The 27,550-nt window shown below is 42.7% G+C and overlaps 1 protein-coding gene across 4 annotated transcripts in view; it reads right to left on the bottom strand.

Annotated features, from left to right (window-relative positions):
• LIMS1 (LIM zinc finger domain containing 1) overlaps nucleotides 1-27,550 on the bottom strand; it is a 54,116-nt gene that overhangs the window by 18,032 nt on the left and 8,534 nt on the right. For 2 of the 4 annotated variants that reach the window (XM_032226759.1, XM_032226762.1), the window contains exons 1-2: nucleotides 2,605-3,438; nucleotides 440-599 (exon numbers count right to left, since the gene is read on the bottom strand). In XM_032226759.1, coding sequence (XP_032082650.1) covers nucleotides 440-599; nucleotides 2,605-2,783 — 339 coding nt within the window. In that variant the 5' untranslated portion in view covers nucleotides 2,784-3,438. Of the gene's footprint in view, nucleotides 1-439; nucleotides 600-2,604; nucleotides 3,439-25,574; nucleotides 25,805-27,550 lie in introns of those variants that run through there. The other 2 variants (XM_032226760.1, XM_032226761.1) reach the window with 2 other exon arrangements.

Below are 27,550 nucleotides of genomic sequence, written 5' to 3'. Positions count from 1 at the left end.
AAATTTCACCCTGACCAAAACTAAGTATTATAAGCACGATAATTTAACACATCATAAATGGATACGTGTATTTACCTGCAGTCTTTCTTAACACCAGTTGCTAGAGGTATTAAGTCTGGCAAATTCTAAAATCACAGTTATCAGAGTCAATAGCAATATGAATGAGTAAATTTATATTATCTTGGAATTCTAGCAATAATGAGCCCAGCACTCCAAAAGAGAAGCAAGATGGTGAAGGCTGATCTAACGTGAGGCAACTGGTTTCCAGAATGCATTATCAAAGGATACATTTGGGGTTTCTAATATAACTGGGGTCGCAAGGCAAGATACATCACGGAACTTTACCTGATTTTTAAAATGTCATCTTCGCTATTTAAAACAAAATATTGGAACAAAGATTAATTTCTAAAGGCAGAAGCAACAAGTCAAAGGAACTGACCTCATAAAAAAGTCCCTCGGGGAATTGTTGGAAGCACTGGGCACACACAAAGCACTGCTCGTGGTACAGCTCCCCATTGCTGTTCACAATCTTTTCTGCAGGTGCAAAGCCTCCTCGGCAGCGTTCACACATGGCATTGGCAAGAGCATTGGCCATGTTGCTGTAACAAAAGAGAACTGCATGAGAACGTAACTGGATGATCATGTGTTTACGACAAGAGGCAGCTTATTCAGCTTGGCAATAAAAAAAGACAAGTCTTTTCTATGGATTTTATTTTAAAAAGGTAATCATTTGTAGTATGCTGGCCCTACCCCAAAAGCCAGTGGGGAAAGCCAGTGGGGAAGTCCCCTTTTCAGTTAGCATTGGTTCCTCTTTGAGAAATCAGACGTTGGTAGCAAAGGCAGATTAAGCAGCTAAAGGAGAGTAGTAGCCAAAGGGAAGCTCATTCTCACAGAAATCCTTCACAATGTTTTACAGCCCTCTCGAAGAAATTAGAGTCAGTATATTGCCCCCAGTGATCTGAGTCCTCATTTTATGAGCCAGTTATCATACCAAAAGATGTGTATGGCCTAGAGATCTCATATTTCTTTCCCTTTGTTTTTCCTCAGTGGCATGGGGTAATCACATAAGGATATCCACTGATTATGGTAAATTTGATTTAAATATGCTATATATAATAAAACAGTATTGAGATAAGACCCTGCCCCAATGATGCATCAGTGTTTGAGTTGTTTTGCTGTGTAACACATATATAGATCACACTTTTCATCAGTGTATAAGATGCAGGAACAAATTGGAAAATCATATGCACAGGTATTTTGTCAGCATATCCAACTGATGTTTATCCTTTGTCCATATTTTGTAGCTTTCTCCAGCATATTTTTTATGAATTACATAAAGAGATTCAAATTCTCACATCTCAGTGTATGTAGCACACATCATAAGCTTGGTTAATTGATCAAATTATAGAAAATTGTTACACATGAAATAATCTGAAATCCACTTGATTCTATGCAATGTAACTATCTGATCTAATACATTAAAAATATTTAAGTAGATTTTGATTGTGGCAAAACAGATATCTGAATTTTTCCACATCCCTGTGTGATGACTATACAAGCTATTCTTAACATTTTAGAAGAACACTCAAGTCACTTTCCACTTACTGCAAACACTAATAAATAATTTCGGAAGTGCCAAGCATTCTAATGTTATCTTAACATAGATTAGAATCCATAATAAAACACTTTGGTTCTAGCTACAGAACAACACGGCATGCTTGCAATGGAGATCTATGCTTAAAACAGTTTGTAATCTAAGGAACTGTCTCACATTTGGTATTAAGTGAAGTACGCTGCAGTATTACCATACAGGATTGAGACAGCTGCAGAATAGTTTATTTTGCCAGCATTTCCAAAACAGTCTCTCTATATTACTCATAAAGTGGAATGCACATCGATAGCTTCCTCTCATTTTTGCATTCCTTCAAATTAAACTTTGACTGCAATACTGGTGTGAAAGTCTGAAATATGTAGCTTGTGCTGTTAGAATATGACAGGGTCCATCTCCCTCCCCCCCTCCGCCCCAAGATAACATTCACTATGATAAATGGAATTTATATTCTGCTAAAAGTAGCCTGGATTGCAATTTAAAACAACAATCCTATATATATACTTCCCTAGAAACAGTCCAACATTTCAAAGTAGTTATATATAGGATTCTTCTGCCAGGAATCAACGTGGTACATATTTACTAGGAAATAAGCTACATGAAATAAGCTATAGTTTCTCTTTGTGTACAGGATTAGGATTCACAGCTATTTGTACACTAGTCAATCCAAATAAGGTATTTTCAATTGAATTTAGAAAATTTTATTTTCGTTGCATTTCAGGCTACATATGAAATTACAGACTATTGCCATTTCATATTTGTAATACACCCGAAGAGCACATCAGGAGTCCGATAAGGATGTTAGTTCTGGAACCAGAAACAAATAAACATTACATAATACAGTACACACAATACCCAGATTAATTTACAAAACCTCCACAACATCTTGTTATCGAGTCATGCTATATCACTCAGTCACATGAACATCAATCAAGACTATGCTTGAAGAAACACTAGTAGCCCAGGTCCCAGATCAATTGAGAAGGTAAACTCACAATTTTGCATAGAAGTCACATATTTCTTTGTATACTTTTACGTCACTATGCCTGCGCTGCAACTTTGACACGGCTCTTTCGTTCTCGTTTGCATAGTTATCATGGGTAGTTTGAGGAATGTCGGATATTTCTTCATTCTCTGGGATTGCACAGGAATCTCCTCTGCTTCGGAACTCCATTCTTAATTTGCAACTGTTTGAAAAAGAACTGGAGCAGAGAGCTCTGAAGAAACCACTGAAGGTAGGAATAAGGAGAGGAACAATTCCCAAGAACTGGATCGAGCTATGTGCAGTTTGAAGAGCTTCAAGTTAAAAGTTCAGCTACAGAACAGTTTGAATGTCACTGGGAGGTTAGAGATGTCACAGGAACCAAGCAGCAAATTCCATTGGAAGGTAGTAAGAGCAACTTACACAGACCAGAAAAGATCACAGATGATCTTTTCTACTTACTGTTATTAGCAAGAGTTTGACTAAGGCAATACTATTAGAAAAAATGTAAGCCTGGGCATGCTAGTTGTCACTGACTGTTTAATGTGGAAAAACTTACTCCAATATTCTGGCATGCCTTTATATTTATATCAGGACTGCTAACGCCTTTGCAAAGATTAGAAGAAAATACTGTGTTAGGAAAACCACATCTAGGAAAATTGGCTTTACTCTTTGCAAATACTCCATCTTCTATTGACTAGAGAACCCATTGTATCTAAGGTTGAAGAGTTTGCATCTTTTCTGCTTTAACACCTTAGCAACATTGGGCAATTACTGTAGTTTTCAGAGTATAAAATGCACCTTTTTCCCTCAAAAAGAGGGTGAAAATCTGGGTGCGTTTTATACACTGAATATAGCATTTTTTGCCTCCTGCCCCTCTCCCCCTTTGCAAAAAGAAGCTGTGCACAGCCTTTAGGAGGCTTCCAGAGTGCTCCTGGGGGCTAGGAAGGGCAAAAATGAGTGAAAAATAGGTCATTTTTTGCTCATCCTCCCCACAAGCACTCTACAAGCCTCCTAAAGGATGTGCATGGCCTTTTTTGACAAAAAATGGACCATTTTTGGGAGGACTGCAGAGTGCAAAACCTTTTTTTAAAATTTGCCACTTCAAAATCTTGGTATGTCTTATATTCCAGTGTGTTTTATATTCTGAAAAATATGGTAAAATGCATGACCACATTGTCTCCATAGGATGCCTTTTTATATGAAAGAAGCATTTTCATGACAATAACAATAAGAATAATACTATGGCATTTTTCCTAAGAAACTCTTGCAAGTCAGAAGATTTTAAAAACCCACCATCAGCAATACCATTACCAGCATCATATAATCCTCCTAAGATTATCCAATGAATTTCTGTTTTAATAAACTTTTAGATGAGGTTTGAAGCAGACATTTCTTATTGATGGTATCTTTTAACAAGGGTCACTGGGTTGTGCTAAGTTTCTATAGAAATAGTTTTGTTTACTGTAATGTATTTGTGGGAAGATACTTGTGTTGGGAATGTTTCAGCAGGAACAGCATGTTGTTGGAAGGAAATTTTTATAGCAGACCTTGTTAGGAATATGATTCTAACGGTTGGGTTGGCAATATATAAATCATGTAACATTATTGTACCTGTTGCTTTAAATCATACTGTAAAATGTGATTGGTTGCTGTTTTCCTCAATCGGCCATAAGAGGGAGCCAGAATGACTGTTAGCTCTCTCTCTGTTCGTTAGATGTTGGGCTGATCTGATTTGAGTGCCGTGAGCTATTGTAAGTTTTGCAACTGTTAGCAAACCTTGATTACTGGACTGATTATATGTTACTGGACTATGTTATTTGGATTATCCCTTAACTGAAAGATGTTGATGACTGACTGTCTTATTTGTGTATGACTTGGACTGTTTGATGGACTCTGATACCTCTATTTCCACAAAAGTAAAACGCCTATTTAAACTGCAGTGTCTCTGTATGCTGGTTTGTGTGTTCACCAACACAACTCTCACAACACTTCACTGAACATACTCGCTCTCCCAATGGGGAGCTTACCTAACAGACCTAACTCTAGGCATGAATAACTCAGATTATATGGAAACTCATAAAAAGATACAGATGGTAGCATAAAGTACAAAGGAGGTACAGATAGAAGAATTGAGTAAAATGGAATACAGGGATGTGAAAAATAATTTAAGGAGTACAATTATGAGTGTGTGTGAAAAAAGAATATCCAAATATTACCTCATTTTTTTATTATCACAGAAGTCTCTACAGGCCCATAAAACCTGAATATTACCATATTTTTGGAGTATAAGACGCACCTTAGTTTTTGGGGAGGAAAATAAGAAGAAAAAAATTCTGCCTTTGCCTATCAGCATCCATGGTATTCAGCTGACACGTGGTAACAAGGTCATTGAATAGGCATAGCAACTAAGTCAGCCAATGAGGGCTATTTGGACTCTGAAATTTGCCATGTGAGCAACAAGGAGATAGAAAGGAGCCTGGCTTAGCCGAGAACTGAAAGTGAAACTGCTTGTGATTTGCTTGTGTTTACTGCCACCTTGGAAAACCTGCTTTTGGTATTGTATTGTATATTATTATTATTTTGAATCCCGCTGAACCAGCTACTGTGCTTTCTGAATGTGATTGCTGCTGCAAACTCTGACCAGCCAGGTTAGCTTCAGTACTTATTTCAGCCTGATTCAACACAGCTGATTGGTGGGGAATACACCCAATCAGCTATTCCAAGCTGCAGGGATTGCTACAGATCATCGCTGCCTCCATGCGTTGCATTTTTGGCCTCTGATGGGGAGGGGCTACATTTGGTGTATAAGATGCACCAAAAATTTCAGCCTCTTTTTTGGGGGGAGGGGGAATGGTACATCTTACACTCCAAAAATATCTGCTTGATTGTTTATACACCAATTACTGTAGGACTTGAAATTTCATGAATATAGGTAGTCCTCGAGTTACGATGGCAGTTGGGACCAGAATTTCCTTTTGCAAAGCAATGCAGTCATAAAGTGCAACTACAGTCCTGGTTGCTGTTGTTAACCGAATCCCATGGTTGTTAGGTGACACAACTTTCTGCCAGCTTCTCACAACCAAGTCAGTGGAGAAGCAAACAGGAAGTTGCCAAGTCCTAGGCAACTTGCAAGCAACTTGGCAGGCAGGTAAGTGGCTGCTGCCAGGTGGAGGTGGGGGCATAAAGGAAACGCTAGGAGGGGCTGCAAGGGGCATGCAGTGAATGTGTGGGCGCTGGTCAAAGGTGTGAGGAAGATGCACAAGGCTCAAGGAGGGTGCTTAGGTGGGGGAAATTTATCTGAGGGGTGTGCATAATCAGCAAATCATGGCAACATGGCAGCATAATGATGCGGAAGCAGCCACAACCTTGCCGCGTTTAAATTCCATGGGAATAATAGGACCCAGAATTTGTGTGCATTCGCCTTGATTCAAAAACTGTTGTCCTATAATGCACTTTTTGGCCAACTGAAGGTTACAAACAATCAAGATAGTTTTAATAGGGCCTTATATTTTTAGTCCACTACATCCCATATTCTGAATTCCCTCGAAAAGCAATTTGCTTTAAAAACTCCCATTTTTGTTTCTTGAATAAACATCTCTTCCTTAAGAAAGAGAACTTGCAGCCTTTAGGTCACTGATGGTGAACCTTTTCAGCACCTAGTGCCTAAACTGGAATGTGTGTGCATGCCTGTTTTTTGGGGCTGTTTGGGGGCCTTTTTCAGCCCAAGAAATGGTCCAAAAATGCCCTGGGTGTTTTGGCCATTTTCAGGCCGTTTTGGGGGCCATTTTCTGGCGCTCCAGTGTCCGGAAAGACCAGCATGCATGCGGGAAACCAGAAGGGCAGCTGACAATGGCACGCATACCCACCATCACGGCTCTAGGTAGATTTTAAGTAGCATCATTCTCATTATGTATGGTTTATCCATAAATTGGCTTTTCTTCTTGAATTTGAATAATATTTTCTATCACTTAATGCAGTGTTTCCCAAACCTGGATAATTACTTCAAATTGGGTAACAATGGTTTTTCTTTGGGTATTGACACATGAATCCATTAACCAACCACAGCAGGACATTTAAATTAATTTATATTGTTTAACCTACATTAAACAGTAAAAAGGATTTTCTGTCAAAGCAGTTTTGGATCATGAAAGAAAGCTTAGCAAGGACTGATTTAATGGGTGTGACATTTGGATACACTGGTATGGAAAATATGTGGAATAAGCATTGTGCCCTTTCAACATTGCAATTATCCAACAATGCATCTTAACGTTTTTTAAACTGAAGGCAGCATGAAAACAGTTGGAAGAGTTTGTGGGAGCAGTGAAATTTAGAGATTTCGCTCTTATTTCTTAACAGCAAATCTTTTTAAAACTATGGCTTACGTATGCATTTTTTTACAGAGCTGTATAGTAGTACACACATCCTTTACCATTAAAGGATAAAATATTTAAGAATATGGCAATCATGCAACTAAAGCCTCAGACGTTGTTAGTCACCTACTCATGCCTGTCTCTTTAGCACTTCAGGCAGACAGAGTAGAACAAATAACAAAAGAAGAAAACTTCCTTTGGTTTAAAAAATGAAAAATGTTCATCATTGTCAATATTTTCCACAAGCAAATAGGGAAATGATTTATACTACATGGCCCACATTTAAAAAACTTGTAACTAGCATTGGACAGTTTCTGAAATTCATGTTGTGAATGTTTCTTAGAATGTAATTCAGGGAGATTTTCTATTAAATAGATACATTTGGGAACTGTATGTTGTAGTAATCATGGACTGTACTTCAAATTCCTGAACTTGACACAAAATCAGCTTAAACTTCATATTGGGCTGATTTATACCAAATACTCTACTATAGGCTATAATGTTATGTATTTATTTTCAGCTTATAGGACATTTAATTATAAGATGGGTTGCTTGTTTTCAGCTTGTGATCCTTGAAATTATAGTGTAACATTCTGTGTGAATCTGATCATATAATCCAGATTTAATACTATAGGTGAACTCAGCCATAGAATTATTTCAATAATAAATCAAAACAATATCAAAATCCCTTTAAATACTACAGGAAAAAATGAGAAGTACTGTATAATGAATAATAGTTTTTTTCTGTTTCAGTTCTTGTGTATATTTAACATTTCACATCATTCTATTACAATTTTGCTTAGGAATCAATGCACAAGACGAAGCACATGATACAAGGAATTTGACAGAACTCATTTCAGTTCATTGATTTAATTCACTCAGTTCACTGAGCTGCAATTTAAACTTTCATGCTACAGTGAAAGTTGGATACACAAAAATACTTCTTTTAATCAGAAGCTTTTAGAGTATTAAGCTGCATTTGAGACAATATTGAGACAATGAATGAACTGAACATTTCATTTAGTGCTATAATTAAAACCTTGATTAATCTAGGTGAAGCTTGCCATGAAATACTTCTCATATGTCTGCCATATTCCTTATAAGGTTGGAGTAAATGTCAACACCAGACTTTCTGGCTCGATATTACATTCTTATTATAGTAACGACTCCATTGGAGATACCACACTGAAGACTGACCTTCATCAAAAATGGAAAGGACATTATTGATTTGATTGTTTTGCTAAACAGAATGCAAGAACTCTTAGAGTTCTCTTTGTGAACAAGTTGTAAACAAGTTACAATATATTTTATATTGCAAATTAAATAATACTTTATGTAGCAAGTAGCAGATGTGTGATATATGAAGATAATAATAGAGGAGCTATTTCCACCTTAATCTACTTCTAGCCTATCAAAATATTTGTAAAATCATTACTGTCTGAATAATTAATTAATTCGATGTAAAACAATACTTCAACAAGGCATGTGACAATCATGGATTTGAAATGTAATTACAACATCACAGATTGTATGACAGCTATTTTTTCCCAACAGAGGAAGAGTGTTGCCAAATAAACTTGTAGCATATTAAAGATGGCCAAATCTAAATCTACATGTAGAATGTGCCATCAAAATGGGCCCAACTTTAACATGCTACAAAACTTGTAACATTGGAGAATATATAGGTAGTCCTCAACTTCCAAGCATTTGAAAAACCAATGTTTTTTTAAGTTACAACGGCATTGAAAAAAAGGACTTACAATTGGTCCTCGTACTTATGACCACCACAGCATTCTCATGGTCATGTGATCAAAATTTGGGCGTTTGGCAACCGGCATGTATTTAGAATGGTTTCACCCTCAGATCAATGTGATCACTATTTGCAATCTTCCCATCTGGCTTCCAACAAGCAAATCAATGGGGGAAGCTCGATTTGCTCAATGACATAATTCACTTAACAACTGTAGTGATTTGCTTAACAACCAGGACAAAAAAAGGAATATAATTGGATACAACTCACTTAAGAACTGCACTGTTTGCCAATGGAAATTCTGGTCATAAGTCAATGACTCCCTGTAAAACTGTTTGATTGTATCTCAGTCTGGTTCCAATTAATGATATCTAGCTTAGGTGTACAGTCAACTCCATTATTTGCTTTAGTTATGTGCAATAAAGTTGTGGTGAACACTGAATTAGTGAATACTAACATATCAGCTGGGAATTCAAAGTTTTTATCACTCTGCGTGTCCATGAATGACTGCAAAAAAACTGCAAGTATGGATTTTTTCGTACAAATAAATATTAGTGAGTAGTTGAATTTACAAGTACAGAAGCTGCAAATAATTAGGACCAGTTGTATTAAATTCAGTAAGTTATTAATTCCACAGTTTAAATACGCTTCCACTTATGGCCTCATTTGATCCAGTACGTTGAGAATGCAACTATATATCCAGTTAATGGAAAAGAAGTTCCATTAATAACAATATACTTACTAAAAAGTAAGTCCCACTGTGTATAGCAGTGGTCCCCAACCCCCGGTCCGCGGACCGGTGCCGGGCCGTGGAGTACCTGGCACCGGGCCGCGCAGCGGCCGGGGGCCATGATCGCTGCAGCGGCCGGGGGCCATGATCCCTGCTGCCTCTTCACCCACACGCGCAGCCTGAGATCAACCCCGGGACTCGAACCTGAGAGCCGCCTCTCCGGTCCAAACCCCACTCCCACCCCGGCCGCCCGCCCGGCCGCCTTGGTAGCCCGTGGAGACAGAGCGCGTTCGGTTCACCGCTACCTGGGGGCGCCGTCCCCATGACGTCACCGCGGAGTCCTCGCCTCCTTCCCTGGTGAGGCTTTCTCCCCGCCAGCCAATCAGAGGCCAGTCCCCGGGCAAGCGGGGACAAGTTGCTGGCCGGTCGAAGCAGAAGCGGGAGATTGGAGGAGGGGAGAGAGAGAGAGAGAGAGAGAGAGAGTGCTGGGCGGGTGGCAGCGCGTTCCACAGCGGACTAGGCGCGCCGCGGGCTGCCAACCCCCCCCCCCACACACACACGTACACACACTGCCTCTCTGGCAATTGGCTGCCCAGGAAGGGAGCGGGGAGCTTTCACAGATAGGAACGTGATGGGGTTTGTTTTCTTCCCCCACTCCTGAGCCCTTTTTTTTTTTTTTGCTTGCCTTCTGGGATCTCCGCCGTGGAGCAGCCGAGGTCAGATGGGGAGGCGGAGAGAGAGAGAGAGAGAGAGAGAGAGATGGGCGGGTGGCAGCTGTCTGTGAAACATCTTCCCCTCCCCACCTCCTGGGCAGCCAATTGCCAGAGAGGCATGGTGGGGGTGGTGGGGGTGGTGGGGGTGGAAGGAAATAAAAAGAGAAGTTGCCCTTTCATTTTGCAATCTCTCTCTACGACCTTGTTTCATTCTCTTCCCTTTTGTTTCGTCCTCATTTCTCAATCTCAGCAACTTTAACACTTTTGGACTTCAACTCCCCAAATTGCCCATCCAGCTAGAATAGATAGATAGATGGTGGATAGGTGATTGATAGATAGAGAGGGATGGATGGATGGATGGATGGATAAATAGATAAATAGATAGATAGATGATAGATAGATAGAGGATATATACACATACACGCATACACACATACATACACAGAGAGAGAGAGAGAGAGTGAGAGAGAGAGAGACAGAGACAGAGACAGACATGGATGGATAGATATCACAGAAGTGAGTACACCCCCTCACATTTTATCAATATTTAAGTATATCTTGCAGCAGTTTAGACATTAATGGCTGGGGGCCATGATCGCTGCAGAACAACGCCCCCCCACCCCTGCGCGCGCTCAGCGGGCCACGGTAAAATTATCAAAGGCTGACTGGTCCGCGGCGATAAAAAGGTTGGGGACCACTGGTGTATAGCATATTTATATCTGAATGGACATGGATAAAATCATATTGTACATCTTCTTTCTACATCTGCTTATCAGGAAAATCAATCCATGATTATGAGTGCAATGTTTAGGACTTGGCTTAAAACATACTTTTTTTTTCCTATGCATCTAAAAGTGAGCTAAAAGGGAAAACATTCCAAATAATCATGACCACAAAGAAATCTGCAAGTTCATTGTATTTGCCTCCATCAATCATATTCTGAGTAATATTTGAGAAAACTCTTATATATCATGCAAAGGTATTCAAATTATTAGGTCACAGATACTATGTCACCAGGCAAACTACATACTGTAATTTGTGTCAGGCCTGTCACAACACAACTGATGCATGCTACATAATCTATGTCATTTATGCAATTATATTAGCCAATTATGATTTTGTAAATAGAACACAATTAAATAAAGCTCTGCGATTTTCTCTAGATAATCTCCTCGTCTTCCAATTAAGCAGAGAAAAAGATTCCAACTTAGTTTATTCTATGACATGCAGGGGATTTTTAAATGAATGTAATCAATCTCTCTCTCTCTTCCTCCCTCCCTATATATACATATACATATACATATACATATACATATACATATACATATACATATACATATACATATACATATACATATACATATACATATACATATACATATACATATACATACATATACATATATTATTTATTTATTTATAAAATTTATATGCTGCCCAATCCCGAAGGACTCCGGGCGGCTTACAAAAAAGAGAAAAAAAGACACATAACGGACACATAACGAAAGAAAACGGTTTAAAATAGCAACACCTCATACATTCATCCTAATTGGGGCTGGACCTCAACAGTGAGGTCAACAGCCCCAGGCCTGCCAGGGGCTACATACATACACACACATACACAAATATATATATATGTGTGTGTGTGTGTATATAACCAGCATAACTCTGGAACGCCTCAAGCAATTTCAACCAAACTTGGTACACACATGACTTACTCTCTGGAGAAAAATACTGTGGGGTAAGATACCCCTAACACCTCTCAGGGTGTGTGTTCTGTTTAGATGTGTCTTTTAATGGCTTCTACTCAGTGGTGAAATCCTTCCGGTTCGGCCCGGTTCAGCCGAACTGACAGGGATGATTGGCATTCAGTTCTCTGAACCGGTGGCAAAAATCTCTGGTGGCCCTGCCCATGCCCGCCTAGTCATCCTGTTGCCGCTCATCTTTTCTGGCCACTTGCTTGGCCCTTCTGTCTACTCGACCTGCCCACCCAATCTGAACCTTTCCCCCTCCATTCACAGCAGAGCTGCTGCAGCCTGTCCCTTTAAGGTAGACTCAGGGAGGGAGGGAGCTGCGGGGACCATAAAAGGAGCAGCAGCTCCACTGTAAATGGAGGGGAAACGTTCAGATTATCTCTGTCACAGAATTCAACATTAAATGCAACAGAAACAATCTGAACATTTCTCCCTCCATTCACAGCAGAGCTGCTGCAGCCTGTCCCTTTAAGATAGTCCCCGAGAAGGAGGGGGCAGGGAGGGCATAAAGGGAGCAGCAGCTCTGCTGTGAATGGAGGGAGAAACATTTGGATTGTCTCTGCTGCATTTAACATTGAATTCTGTGACAGAGACAATGTGAACATTTCTCACTCTGTTCACAGTAGAGCTGCTGCAGCCTGTTCCTTTAAGATAGTCCCTGGGAGAGAGGGGGCTGTGTGGGACCATAAAGGGAGCAGTAGCTCCATTGTAAATGGAGGGGAAAACATTCAGATTGTCTCTGTCACAGAATTCAATGTTAAATGCAGCAGAGTCAATCCAAATGTTTCTCCCTCCATTCACAGCATGCCCAAACAGCCCCCTCCCTCCCAGGGACTATCTTAAAGGGACAGGCTGCAGCAGCTCTGCTGTGAATGCAGGAAGAAATGTTTGGATTGTCTCTGCTGCAGTTAATGTTGAATTCTGTGGAAGAGACAATCCGAACGTTTTTCTCTCCATTCACAGAAGAGCTGTTGCAGCCTATCCCTTTAAGGTAATTCGACCTCTGGGAGGGAGAGGGCCAGGGGGGACCATAAAGGGAGCAGCAGCTCCATTGTGAATGGATTCATACACACATTTTTTCCTACCGGGTTCTGTGGGCGTGGCTTGGTGGTGGCAGTGGCATATGTCTGAGTGGGTGTGACCATGAGTGACATCAAGTTGGCTATGTCCACTCAGTCACAGAAGCCCACCACCAAGAACAGAAGCCCACAGAAAGAACGTTGGTCTTACTTGAATGTGTCTTTTAAGAGGAAGGGAGGGAATGGTCACGTGTGGGTATTCTCAAAGCCTGATTGGTCCAAAGACTGAGAGCAAACTCTTAAATACTGGTGCCTTCCAATCCTGGCTCAGTTTCCTCGAAGGGGAACGGTAGAACTGAAACAACAAAAAACAACAACAACCAACCCCCCGGGAACCACCCGGGCCCTCCCCTTGGCCCCAAAGGAAAACCCCCAGGGCAGGTCGTGACCAGTCCCTCCCTTCCTCTTAAAAGACACGTTCAGGTAAGACCAACGTTCTTTTTCCAGAGGAAGGGAGGGAGTGGTCACGTGTGGGAGATACCCAAGCTTTAGTCCCAGGGAGGGAGAACAAGAAATCATTAAGGCCCAAGGGGAGCATCAGCCGCCACTCTCTGCAAGACCCTCTGACCAAAGGACGCGTCCATCAAAGTGAAGGAATCCAGGCGATAATGTCGGATGAAAGGCGTCAGAGAAGCCCAAGTGGCCGCACGACAAATGTCTTCAAACGTGGCCCTCGTGGCCCACACCGCCGTGGTCACGGCACTCCTAGTAGAATGGGCCGTGATGCCCGGCGGGGCCAGACGACTAGCCGCTCCGTAGGCCTCCGCAATGGCCTGACGCAGCCAACGGCCAACGGTGGCCGAGGACACCCTAGAACCTAGCGTTCCCGGCTGGAATGAAACAAACAAGGCCTCCGACCTATGGACTCCCTCGGGCCACCGGAGGTAGATCCGCAGAGTGCGGCGCACATCCAACCAATGCCAGAGCCTCTCCCTATCATTGGACGGACCCGGGCAAAAGTCGGGCAGGACAACCTCCTGAGCCCTATGAAAGGGAGTTTCACCTTCGGGATGAAGGTAGGATCAAGGCAAAACACCACCCTGTCCTGATGAAAACGGCAAAGGTCATCCCTGGAAGACAGGGTGCCCAGCTCTGAAATACATCAGGCAGAGGTAACCGCCACCAGGAAAGCCACTTTCAGAGACAAGAACCGTAGATGAACAGACCAGAGAGGTTCAAATGGGGCCCCTGTCAAAGCCCTGAGAACCAGGGGAAGATCCCATGTGGGGAACCTGTGGACGGGGGGAGGCCTGAGATTAGCCGCCTCCTTCAGAAAATGTTTGATCAGGGGAACATGGGAGAGGGAAGCAGACCCCAGACCCCCCAGGACCGAAGACAAAGCCGCCACTTGGCGGTGCAACGTATTCTGTGAAAGCCCGTCATCAAGGCCCTTCTGCAGGAAGTCCAAGACGCTGGGAATAGTGGCCCTTTCGGGAGAAATGCCAAGAGGAGAACACCACCGGACAAAGGCCGCCCAGATGGAATTGTAGATGCAGGTCATTGAAGGATGCCGAGACGTCTCGATGGTACGAATGACCCCGGAGGATAGGTTAGCCCCCCTCTGTATCCACCGTTCAAGAGCCAGGTGGTCAGATGGAACCACTAGTGCTCCGGGTGAAGCAGGACCCCCTGCTGCAAGACCACCTTCTCTCACAGAATCCTCCACGGAGGAGGCACTGACAGCTGGACTAGGTCTGCGAACCAAGGCCTCCTGGGCCAATAAGGGGCCACCACAATGACCAGAGCCTTCTCCGCTACCACCTTCCAGATGGTTTCCAGAACGAGGGGAATGGGAGGAAATGCATACAGAAGGCCCGAGGGCCACCTGCTCCCTCCGCACACCTGGACTGGAAGCGGGTGAAAAACCGGGGAAGTTGGGAGTTCGCGGGCGAGGTGAACAGATCCACCAGAGGAGTGCTGAACCTCTGACAGATCCTCCGAAACAACGACGGATGGAGTTGCCACTCGCCATTGTCCAGAGTCGCCTGACTCAGCCAATCTGCCTGGACATTGGAGACCCCGGAGATGTGTTCTGACACCAAGGACAATAGGTGCCTCTCCACCCAGGCGCCCAGCCTCAGAGCGTCTAGACAGAGAGCGAGTCTCCCCCCCCCCGACGATTGATGTGGGCCTTGGTGGCCACATTGTCCGTCAGCAGGAGCACGTGACATCCCTCCACCAAGGCCTGAAAGTGTCATAGAGCCAGATGGGCTGCCTTCAGCTCCAACCAATTTATGTTGTGGTGGAGATCCAAGGTCGTCCACCTGCCCTGAGCTATCCAGGAACCCACCAGGGCCCCCCCCACCCAAGCAGACTTGTGTCCGTGGTGACGGTCACTCTGTCCGGCTCCCAGAAGCAGCAGCCCTGCTGAATGGCCGGGGAAAGCCACTACCCCAGTGAGATTTGGAGCCCTGCCGGGAGGCGAAAAATCCAAAGAGAATTGCTCAATCGCCCCCTCTGAAAGGGAATGAGTTCCCACTGGAGAGGCCGAAGGTGAAGCCTGGCCCATGGGACAATCCCGATGCAAGAGACCATCTTTCCCAATAACTGCGATAGAGTGAGGATCGAAACTAACCGACTTCCACAAACACTTTCTGCCAGCTGACGTAGGCTGCACTGACGTTCCTGGGAAAGACGCACCCCCCCCGATACAGAATCTATGACCATTCCCAGGTGGAGGATGCGTGTGGAGGGGGAAAGGTGGCTCTTGGGGAAGTTCACAGAAAAACCCAGGCTCTGAAGGCTCCGAATGGTGAGCTGAAGGTCCGAGATGGCCTGAGGAAGAGATCCCGCTTGAACCAAGACATTGTCTAAATAACATTGGAGTCTTACTGGGATGGAACATAGATGAGCTGCCAGAACCTTCATGAAAGCCCGGGGAGCCGAGGCCAGCCCGAAAGGAAGAGTCCTGTACTGGTAGTGGCGGGTCCCGTGAGAGAACCTCAGAAACCTGCGATGACCAACCAGAATTGGGATGTGAAGACAGGCCTCTGTGAGGTCTACTGAAGCCAAGAAGTCCACTTTCCTGACTCCCTGAAGGATAGACTTGAGGGAGAACATTTTGAATCGCCTGTACACTAGAAAACAGTTCAGACGTTTGAGGTCCAGAATTGCCCTCCAGCCCCCCCGAGCCCTTCGGAACCACAAACAGGTTGGAGTAGTGGCCCAGGCCCCGTTCCTCTAGAGGAACCGCCTCCACTGCCTGAATGTCGAGAAGATGGGCGATAGCCTGATCCATCAGGCAGCGGCGCTCCAGGTTCTGGGACGGAGGGAACAACCTGAAGAGATTCAGGGATGGGGTGGGGGGGGTGGAGAGAAATTCTAACCTGAGACCGTGACAAACTGTGGCTCGGACCCAAGCATCCAACGTGATCTCATCCCATCGATCCGCATAGAGGGAAAGGCAGCCACTGATGGGATGACTCGGGTTCGAGTCACTTCCCCTGCGCTAGGGACGGCCGCCTCCTCCACGAAAGGGCTGTCTGGACTAGTGCTGGAAACTGTTTCTGTCCTGAAAGGACGAACTGGGAAACTGCCCGTCAGAGCGGAAAGAAGAAAAACGCTGGTTATAGTCGTAATCTAATAATGCTGCCTATGGTAAGGATGAGACCTAGTCTCGGGCTTCTTAGCGTTAGATGGCAGAATCTTCTTTTTGTCTTTATTCCCGACCAGAATGGGGTTGAGGCCTCCCCAAAAAGATTAGGCCCCTTGAACGGAGCATCCGCCAAATTCCACTTGGCCTTGTTATCTATCTGCCAGTGGCGCAGCCATAAGAGCCTGCGAGACGTGACCGAAGTGGTCAAGGCACTGGACACAAACTTAAACGTGTCCAGGGTCGCATCAGCCGAAAACTGGGAGGCCGCCATGATCTTGATTAGATCCTGGTGAAGCTGCTCATCCTGGATGGGAATGCGCTCCTGGAGCTGCTTAAGCCACATGACCGTGGTGCGGTTGAAGTAAGAAGCTGAGGCTGCGGACTTGATAGCCCATGCAGTGGCATTAAAATTCTTTCTTAAGGTAAGTTCAGCTCGCTTATCCTCTGATTTCAATTCATCTGCCGCATCTCCCGATACCACCGGAAAGGAGGAGACCAGGGCGGCCACCGGGGTGTCAATGGCCGGCAACTGAACGACCTGAGCAAAAGCCTGCTCCACATTATAGTGCCGGTGGTCATTACTCCCAGGAGTCGAGAAATTGGAGGGACGTGCCCACTGGTTGGTCAGGACCTCCATAAACAAGGGAGGAGACGGAATCTCCTCTTTGTTCGTGGCCGTGGCAGAAAACATAGCCATGTCAGCATCCCTTGATGGGGGCACCGAAGGGTCCCCATACCCCACCTTGGTGGTCTTCCTTGCCTTGCTCAATAGAATCTTGAACATGGCTGGGACGAAGAGGTCTGCAGAAGAGGGCTCATCTGAGGGACCCCCATTCTCATCACCTGAGAAACCCATGTCCTGGAGGTTCTCCTCCCCCATGACCTAAGCTTCACTAACCATGGAAGGAGAGGAAGCACGAAGCTGGGCCCTGCCCAGGCCCCCATGCCTAGAAGAAAAGGAGCCTTTGTCCTGCTGGGCAATGCCCCGCAAAATGGCAGCAGAAATAAGCCTTTTGATACCTTCTGGTAAATGCTCCAAATCTTCCATATCCTCATAAGAAGAGCTAGGCCTCTGGGGAGCCAACCTGCGAGAGGAGCAAGGGCCTCTGGAAGTACCCTCCAAAGGGTCTGCACCGCCCCTCCCTGTGTAACCTGGAGATACCGAAGGAGAGGGAGACCCCCTCCACCTAGAAGAGGAGAAGGCCCTATCTGGAGAGGCTGAGGGAGAAGAAGGGCTAAAACCCCTAGGGGAAGAGTGCCCAGAAAAAGGCCTGATTGGAGACCTGGACCTATCTCTGGAACTAGGCCTTGAAGCCTTGGCCTGCCTCTCTGCTCTGGCAAAGGTCTTCTCAATGGCCTTGTGCCTCCTGGCCTCCTCCCTAGTGGAGGCCCTAGATGTGTGCTGGGCCACGCCAGGCCTTGGAATGGGCCCCTCCTCGGACCCCTGCACTAAATCCCCCACACACCCCTTCAGGCCTTCCACTTGGCTTTGGGGAATTTCTGACCCCTCCTCCATGCCCCACTCACGTGTCCGATGCAGGAGGAGAAGCAACAGGCCGCTGTAGGCCCCACCGGGACCTGGGCCTGCTGGGTCTGGTGGAGGAACTAGGCGAAAGCTGCTTGTAGCTGAGCCTCCTGAACGGCTGCAGAATGAGGCAAAGGCCTTGCGCACATGGCGGCGGCCAAAATGGCCACCGGAACTCCGTATGGAGGCAAGAGGGCAGTAACAGTAAAAACACGGCTCAGCCCAGCTTCCAGCAGCTGACGCCGCTCCAATTAGTGACTGGGGGAGCCCCGTGGCACCCAGGCACGCACTCCTTGCCCCCAAACTCCCTCGCAGCGAAGAGTAAATCCGGAGCCACCCAGAGAGATTGCTAGCTCCGCGGTCAGCTAGTGTGCGCTACAATGGCGCCTAAATCTCCAAGGGCCAACTGCAGAGCTTATTTCACGAATGGATCTGCCCTCCCTGAAGCTGCACCTGGAGCTGGCACCCCCGCAATCCCAGGGATAGGGCTGAGGCTCCAGGCCCACGGGGGGAGGCTAGATGCCCCACAGGGCCCTCCCCAACCGTCCGAGGCAGAGGACTGTCACTTGGGGCAATGAGGATTTAGAATTTGTAGAATTTAAAAGTGCCCAATTAAGCCAAATAGAAAGACAGATCGCAATAAAACAAAGCCTACCTATGGAATATTCTCAACAGTACTTGGACCAAGAAAGACTAAGAGGAAACTGGGCCAGGATTGGAAGGCACCAGTATTTAAGAGTTTGCTCTCAATCAGACTTTGAGAATACCCACACGTGACCACTTCCTCCCTTCCTCTGGAAAACCCACTAGGAAAAAATATTGAATTTGACCACTGCTTCTACTGTACTGCTGTAAAATGACTTCTACTGTACAGCACAGTGGAGTTGACATGGTAACAGCTTCACAGTACTCCACAAGGGGGCTCCCTCTGGTAAGGGGGAAAATCCAACATTAGAAATTACATTTGGTCCGGACATTTTCCCCTTATAAATACCCAGGCAACGCCAGGTTATCGGCTAGTTTAAAATAAATGTAAACGGTATCCTCATAAACAGTGTAAGAGATGAACTCTTAGAAATGTATCATTAATATCTTGTTATTCATGGAAGGCTTTAAATGGAACATTACTCTAAGTCACATGATCATGAGCTTAAAGTCAAACCATTACATTTTATGTATTTATTTGTATCCTACCTTTATTATTTTTATAGCTACCTCAAGGCACTGAACATATCTAACACAGCTTCTTCCTCCTATGTTGCCTGCAACAACAACCTTGTGAGGCAGATTAGGCTGAGAGCCACTGGCCCAAAGTCACCCAGCTCAGCTGACTTTAACGTCTAGAGTGGGACTTGAACTCATGGTCTCCTGCTTTGTAGCCCATCTTTGCCTTAGCCACTAGGCCAAACTGATTCTACTTTGCTGCAAATAATGCTCAAAATAACAATGCTGAGAACAGCTACCAGGTTTTTGCTGTAATATGTTGCTTATAGCAATATCAGAGGTGGGATTCAGCAGGTTCTGGCCAGTTCTGGAGAACCAGTAGCAGAAATTTTTAGCAGTTTGGAGAACGGGTAAATACCACCTCTGACTGGCCCCGCCCCCATCTATTCTATGCCTCCCAAGACCCAACTGATTGGGAGGGAATGGGGATTTTGCAGTAACCTTCCCCTGGAGTGGGGTGGGAATGGAGATTGTACAGTATCCTTCCCTTATAACACTCACCAAGCCACGCCCACCAAGCATGCCCACAAAACCAGGTAAATTTTTTTGAAACCCACCACTGAATAATATGCCATGTTGTAAAAGCAATAATTTGCTCCATTTTAAATTTTTTGAAAGGACAAGTCTTCCATTTCAGAATGCTGGGAAAACTCACTGTTTACTAGATCAGAATGTAAACAGGCTAGCCAAGGCTAATTCATATTCAGCAGATAACCCATAAGAAGTTTCAGTCGTTGTTTAAGGAATGTTGAGAGAGTGGATTTATTAAACAAACTTTTTTCAAGGACACTGGGGATGTGTACAAAACATTGACATATATAGGATCTCTCTCTCCCCCCGCCCCCTCTCCCTCTCCCCCTCTTTCTCTCTCTGTAGTGTGTCTATCTCTACACACACCAGCATAGCAATATATATAAAACTTAAAACAACAATAGTTAGGAATTAGATCTAGGCTAATTGTAACATTTTCAAAATATTGCGCTCCTGTGTGACACTAAAAGCTTCACATAAAATATGGACTTTGCACTGCTCTTATATTAATTATGATATTGTTGTTAGTTGTGAAGTTGTGTCTGACCCATTGCAACCCCATGGATAATGTTTATCCAGGCCTTCCTGTCTTCTACCATCCTCTGGAGTCCATTTAATCTCGCACCTACTGCTTCAGTGACTCCATCCAGCCAACTCATTCTCTGTCAGTCCCCTTCTTCTTTTGCCCACAATCTTTCCCAGCATTAGACTCTTCTCCAGTGAGTCATTAATTATACTAGCTTCTAATTTGTTTGGGGTCATAAATTCAAAATGCATGCTCTTACTGGTAAAATCCCAGCATGTTGAGTTCGCAGTAGACTGTCTTTTCCAACGTGAACCTGTTCAGAAATTTTCATCTAAGGCTTTTGATTAATATGGAAATGTAGGACAAAGCCAATTCTGTGGCAGCATAAAATGAAGGGAGATTTGATTAGAAATGAAATGCTTAGTTTCTAGTAGGCAGAATCTCTCCCAAACAATATACGAGAAAATATTGAAATACATTTTTAAAAATGTCAATATAGAAGTCAATATAGTCTTATATGAATATCTAATAAGCCAAGCACAAACAGCTTAGTTTAAGTTCTCATTTGACAGAATGCATAAAAACCTATTTCATCATTAATTTAATGAGACATAGTATGGCTATATAGTAAGTTTTGCAAGAATCTATTGGAAAACCTTTTCCCTTACTAAGGAAATAAATTGCTGGTTTTCACATTAACCCAAGCAAATATGGTCAATGGAATTGTGAGCAACAGGAAAAGACCAGGCTTGCTACTGCTTGCCTAAAACGAGTCTTTCTTGAAAAGGAATGATCAATAAAATAAAATAAAAGCAAAGCAAAGCAAGGGGGGAAACCTTAGAATTTCTTAATATTGTGGAAGAAGAAATGTTAACCTGAACCAGCTAAAACTAGCCTAAACTAGGTTTCTACATCAACTTCCACACAGAATGTCCTAGTTTGTTTGTGAATTGCCATATTTATCAGAGAAATGCTAATCATTAGCTTTCTACCAGATTAGATTTTCATTTGTTTATGTAGCTGTGATCACAACTCTAAACTTTCAAGAAGTCTTCAAATCAACAGCCATCTGATCTTCACAACTAGAGATGCTAGGAATTACGGTAAATCAAGAGAACTCCTACATATAAAAAAGATACAAACAATATTCCTTTGAGCTGTGATTCCTCCCTTATGCCACTTCCTCCCCTAAGCTACATTATACCTATCAGTTGATCGCAAAAGAAAGATGCCCATTTATCTGAAAATGAAATCAAATTTCCTGGCCACAAACTAAAAAAAAGGACAAAACTCCTTTTGCTTAGTTTACATTCATTTTCTAGGAAGAGAACAGCAAGTTGGGAATAATAGGGTTTGATTATTCTTTTTTCTTAACTACTGCATGAAATTGACTTTAAAATTTAAAGTCTGAATCTAAAATGCAGTTGCTTCTAGAAACAGCATTCCAGAATTGTAATATCTGTAGTCTCTCAGGTGACTCTATGTGCACTTTTTTCTAACTTCATATTCAAAAACTTCTTTGGGTCAACCTATCAATCACCCTTGGCTTTTTCTTAAAAGGCCATTATATGTGCTGCACAGGACAGATAAGCCAGTTTCACTCAAGGTATTGTTGCCACATACTTGTTCTTCCATCTGAAAGGAGGCTGACTTACCTCCAGCATACTTTTCCCACCATGAGTGACCAAACACAGCATAACATAACTCCTTGTTGCTGTCATCTTGTACTCTGGGACTAGTGAGTAACTCTGAAGGCATTTTTAAAGAATGATTAAGCAACATGCTGCAGGTAAAGACAAGGACAAGTAAGGGGAGGATGGGAGGAAGGGCTGTGATGCTCAGTGGTGGGTTTCAAAATTTTTAGAACCTCTTCTGTAGGTGTGGCTGCTTTGTGGGAGTGGCTTGCCGGCCATGTGACTGGGTGGGCATGGCCAACGTAAAATGTGGTGAAACTCACTTAACAACGCTCTTGCTTAGCAACCAAAATGTTGACTCAGAAACTCTGGCATTTGAAGCACGCAAGTCTTAAAGCTGTCAAGTTACAAGACCCTTGCACCCCTAACCTTTTAGAAAAATACCCAGGGGTGTTCAAACTTAATAGCTTTAAGACTTGTGGACTTCAACTCCCAGAATTCCTTCTCTCGCTCTTCATCTTGATGATGGGCGGGGGGAGGGAGCTGGAACTGGTTCTAAACGGCACTGAAGATTTGTGGAACCTCTTCTATAGAAGAGGTTAGAACTGGCAGGACCTCACCCCTGGCAATGCTCCACACTTAGTCAAGCCTCTGAGCAATGAAAATACAATAGATACAATCAGGCTTTGCAACCACATAAAACCAAAGTGAATGTCAGTAATACAAGGAAAACAGCAGGCAGTGTTTTTGAAAGAGAAATGGAAAAGGCCACAGCAGAAACGTGTATTTTTGTAAGACTCTCTCTCAGATTATCATATATACACATATATAAACACACATACACACCCCTTCCAAAATAGTGGTTTCCTGCTCTCAGATAAGGCCTAAAGGCACAACTGTAATTCATATCCTAATAACAGGTTACATTGAAATTGTCTTAACTTTTAACTCCAAAGCTAGTGGCAACTTGTACTGAACTTCAAATGCGATCATTCAATTTGCATCAGAAAGGCATTTTTAAAGTGGGGGGACAAGAGAAATACAGTGAAATATATCTGTCTGTCTGTCTGTCTGTCTGTCTGTCTCTCCATCCACCCATTCTTTTTAAGAGGTAAACACAACATCATAGTTAGGCCTTTATCAAAGTTTTTTTTAAGAAACAGCCTCACCCAAACTGTGGTTTTCCTGAAGAATGACCCAAAACTGTGAATTTACTATATACACCCACAGGAACACTATTCTGACCTAAATTCAGCATAGAGTAATTTCTCAATGTGCAGCCATAAAGTCCAAGATAATGTGCTTTTGCACCAACTCTGTTAGCATGCCAATTTGCACGAACCTCTTGTAAATGTAGTTATAATGGATGTTTCCTGAGCCGCACGTAGTTAATTGCACATGTTTATTTGTAAATGGATCACTTTGTAATTAAGATGCAATATATCTCAAAGAAGGTAGACAGTTGAGTTTAATCATGGCTAAAAGGAATCACAAGTTTTGTGAATAAATTTAATGTTTTCCCTGAAAAGCTAATTGAAAGGAAAAGATGACCAATGAAACTGCAGAATACTTCCAAGATGCACCACAAGTATTTTATTTAATACTTAAATGTTGGCCTGAAGATTAGATCTGAGAGTTACATCAATGTCCCCCCCCAAACATCATTCTTATTCTAATTTTTGAAATACTCTCAACTTTGTAATATATTCAGTTTCTACAGTCATTCATTTTTAAAAACAAACCCAAAGAAGATAAAAATCAATTCGCAATGAAAAACAACTTTAAAAAATTATTTTTAAATAAATAATATTTAAATTAAATGAAGCAATCCAAATTCCCATACATGTAAGCTATATGTCTCCTACCCTTTCTTTAAAGCAACTGGGTTGGCAAAATGATCGTTATTATTCTCCTCTACAAAATAAAGACAAAACTGAGATATAGCAAAACTTACATTATGCTGAGTGACAATTTGAATCTGGGTCTTTCTTATATGTCTAATACAAGACACTAAACCAGCAATGCCACTTTCCACAATTCTTTGCAACTGACCAATCTGGCCGAGTCTGAAGAAAAACAGAATCTATAATGTTTCAAGGCTCACGGGCTGCCTGTCATTAGTCTACATATTATTTATTCATTTATTAGAATTAAATCCTGCCTTTTTTCTCTGGGAGTCCTCTCTTCATTTTATACATACAAGAGTGAAGGAGAGTAAGCTGAGAGACAGTGAAGTCAATGAGCTGTCAATACATGTTGGCTGCCAAGCAACTAAATCGTGATCGAACTGGAGGGATGGTATGAAGGCCACAACTTCAAGGACCCCCATAAATCTCCTTTTATGGCAATGTCATAACTCTGGTTGCTGAACGAATGATTACTAATGAGGACAATTTGTATATCAACCAATTTCATTGTATTTAAGTACAGTGACAATAAAGATTATACTTATACTTATATCAAGCTGCATTGGGATTCTCCCAAACCTTGTGACATTTCTCACAAGTAATAGATGGTGTTTGGCTAAAAAAACCCTCCTCACTTCTAGGGCTTGGGGGGGGGGGCGGCGGCACATAGTTGTTGTGGTTACCAGTAAATCAGCTCTAAACCTCTTTCTGAACTGGGCAGGTTTTTTTAATGAGTATTTTTTATTTTTACACGCTGTTTTGTTTTATTAAGCACCACTAACAGTTTTGCAATTTTATTATTGACATTAAAGAATTGAGCAAACTATATTTCTACAGACATCCTTTCCTTTCAATTCATGCCTTTGATAACATTCTCTCCCCCTCTTTTTTTTTGAATTGTAGGATAAAAGGGCACTAGTTATGATCCAAAACATTGAGTTCATTTTAAAAAGAGACAGGATTTTTCACTGACCTATATTTTAAAAGTCAGTATTTTAAAAAGAATATTTATTGGTGGAAGGAAAAAAAGTCATGTTGAGTTAAAAAAGGTATTCAATTTTTGGACTCCAGCCCGTATCACAAATATTACTTTTTTTTTTTGTTATCTTTCCGCTGTAAGTGGTTTTACTGCATTCTTTTGTCAGAAGCATTTCAATAAAAAATATCCAGTCCAAAAAGGAAAAAAGAGGAGCATGATCTAACAAGTAACGCATCTTTTTAAAAAACGAAATCCCCACTTGAATAATAGATGAAACCCATTCAGCTCCCTAAAGGAAGTCATTCTTTCTTTGCAACCGTGTTTTGCTGACTAAGTATTATTTTTCAAATATTGTCCAACACTCAAACATTGTGAAAAAAGTAAACTAATCCAAGGTCTGTGGCCACTTTGTACTGTCACTTGCTAATACTTGTGTAGCATTTAGGTTAATGAGCAAACTAATAAGCTGCTTTCCAAAAGCCCTTTTCTCTTAACTCCACCCAAAATTATCTGCTTCGTGACTATTTCCGATCATGCATGTCTTGCAAGTAACGTTCTCACAATCCACCGACATGTAAGTGATTATTTTTGCTAAAACAATTGCAGAAATAAACCATGTGCTGAGCTCTTGTTAACCATTAATACGTTTTGCCTACCACTCACCTTAGCTTCTGCTCAGGTAACTCCTGAAGACCCAGACTATCTGGGCGATCCCGTCTTCTCCTGTATAGACCTGAATGAGATAATTCTTTCAGCTGCAACGTAGTCATTCTGCTCTACCCTCTTCTCCCCCCAGAAGAGTTCCTGCTGAATGGCAGCCCAGCTGCCAAGATGCTTGGAAAAAGTACGTGAAGCAGTGCGTCTACACACCTGCACTAGAATTCACTTTACACAGGCAGTTGCTGAGCTGCTTCCTGTTTCTCATAAGTACACACCCTCTAGAAGAACACTGCGTTTCCTTTTAACAGCAAGCCTCATATCTAAGGGATGCTCGTAGGGGTAAGCGGAGGGCAACTGATTTGAACCTAGAACAAATGCAAATCAGGCCATTTAACTGTGTTAAAAGGCTGCTGAAACCAGAGAAGCTAGCAGCAGCAAAACCTCTTAAATTCTATTTCTGCCTCTCACAATCAGACAAAAGTTTCAGCCAACTAAACTGTCCCCCTACCTTGAATTGGTAGAAAAAGAAACATGGGAGTACTTTATTAATCTAGGGAAGTTTTAGTATGTATTTATCTGATCCATCAAAATGGAACCCTAGTGTAATTAAGTCTAGAATGAATTAATCTGATCAGCTAAAACAGAAGCAAAGGGTAATGAAAGGGAATGAATGGATGAAAATGTTCTTTACTTTTTTCTTCAACATTCCTTCAAAATGCAAAATAACAACAAAAAATGAAGCCAAATTGAGAGGTGGATAGAGGACAACTTTGTCAGTATTCTGGTTCTGCGTAGCAGCATCAAAAGCTAACCACAAGAGACTATAGAAACTAGAAAGAAATAAAAGGATTTCCTGCTAAAGAAATTGATAGAGATTTCCAAGTCATTTAACACTGAAAGAAAGAACCAGCTCTTCTAATTTTCAGTAAGATACAAATTGACTAAAACTGAGTCCAAAATTTAAAAGCAGCAGTGCACGACTATCAAAATGCAGAAGCAAAATTATTTCCAACACCCATATTATAAGATAATGGATTGTCCTTAAGGTGCCACAGGATGGAATGTTGTTATTTTTTTAAAAACCATTTATACAACTTAGGTTTTTGCTCAAAATCAATCAAGAGATTTTGGGGAACTATTCAGTGACATAAGAGCACATGAGCAGCTCTGGTGGGACAAATCAAAGACCCGTTTAATCCTGTATCCAGTTTCATTAAGTGCCCAGTTGTCTTTAGGAGGCCTCAAAAAAAACATGAAGGCTTTGAGTCTCCCACCTCCACCCCCTTTTTTGCACAATGGATATTTCCCAAGTAAACTCCTGATGAACATCTAACTTCTATCCAGATTTTAATGGCCATGAACATGAACACTTGAGAGATCGCCTACTGCCAATCACCTCCACTAGACCGATAAGATCGCATAGATTAGGCCTCCTCCGAATTCCATCAGCCAGCCAGTGTAGACTGGCAACTACTCGGAGGAGAGCCTTCTCGGTGGCTGCTCTGACCCTCTGAAACGAACTCCCCGTGGAGATCCGGACCCTCACCACCCTCCAGACCTTCCGCGCCGCACTTAAAATCTGGCTATCCCGGCTGGCCTGGGGTTAAAGATTCTAACCCCTACTCGAATTGTATGACTGTTGAGTTCTTAAATGATGTAATGTTTTTATGTTGTAAATTGTTTGTCCTTCCCCCACCCCTTTTGAACTGTGAGCCGCCCTGAGTCCCCCCAGGGAAAAGGGCGGCATACAAATAAAGTGAACTGAACTGAACAGATGTATCCTAAATAAAAGTACCTTATTCTTTTAAAAAAATCATTAAAAAAAGAAAACGCCATGAGAAAATCCATTAATATATTTTATAGCAACAAATATCCACATGTTGCCTAAACATGAACGGCTCTGAAATCACAAAGGTTAGATTTTATCATTTTTTCTGTTCCCTGGATGAAAAAAAAACCTTACTTAAACACTAAACATT

Source organism: Thamnophis elegans, chromosome 11 (genome assembly GCF_009769535.1).
Source record: "Thamnophis elegans isolate rThaEle1 chromosome 11, rThaEle1.pri, whole genome shotgun sequence".
Lineage (NCBI taxonomy): Eukaryota > Metazoa > Chordata > Lepidosauria > Squamata > Colubridae > Thamnophis > Thamnophis elegans.
The sequence above is the reverse complement of the archived record's forward strand: the minus strand, read 5'-3'. Positions and strand labels throughout refer to the sequence as shown.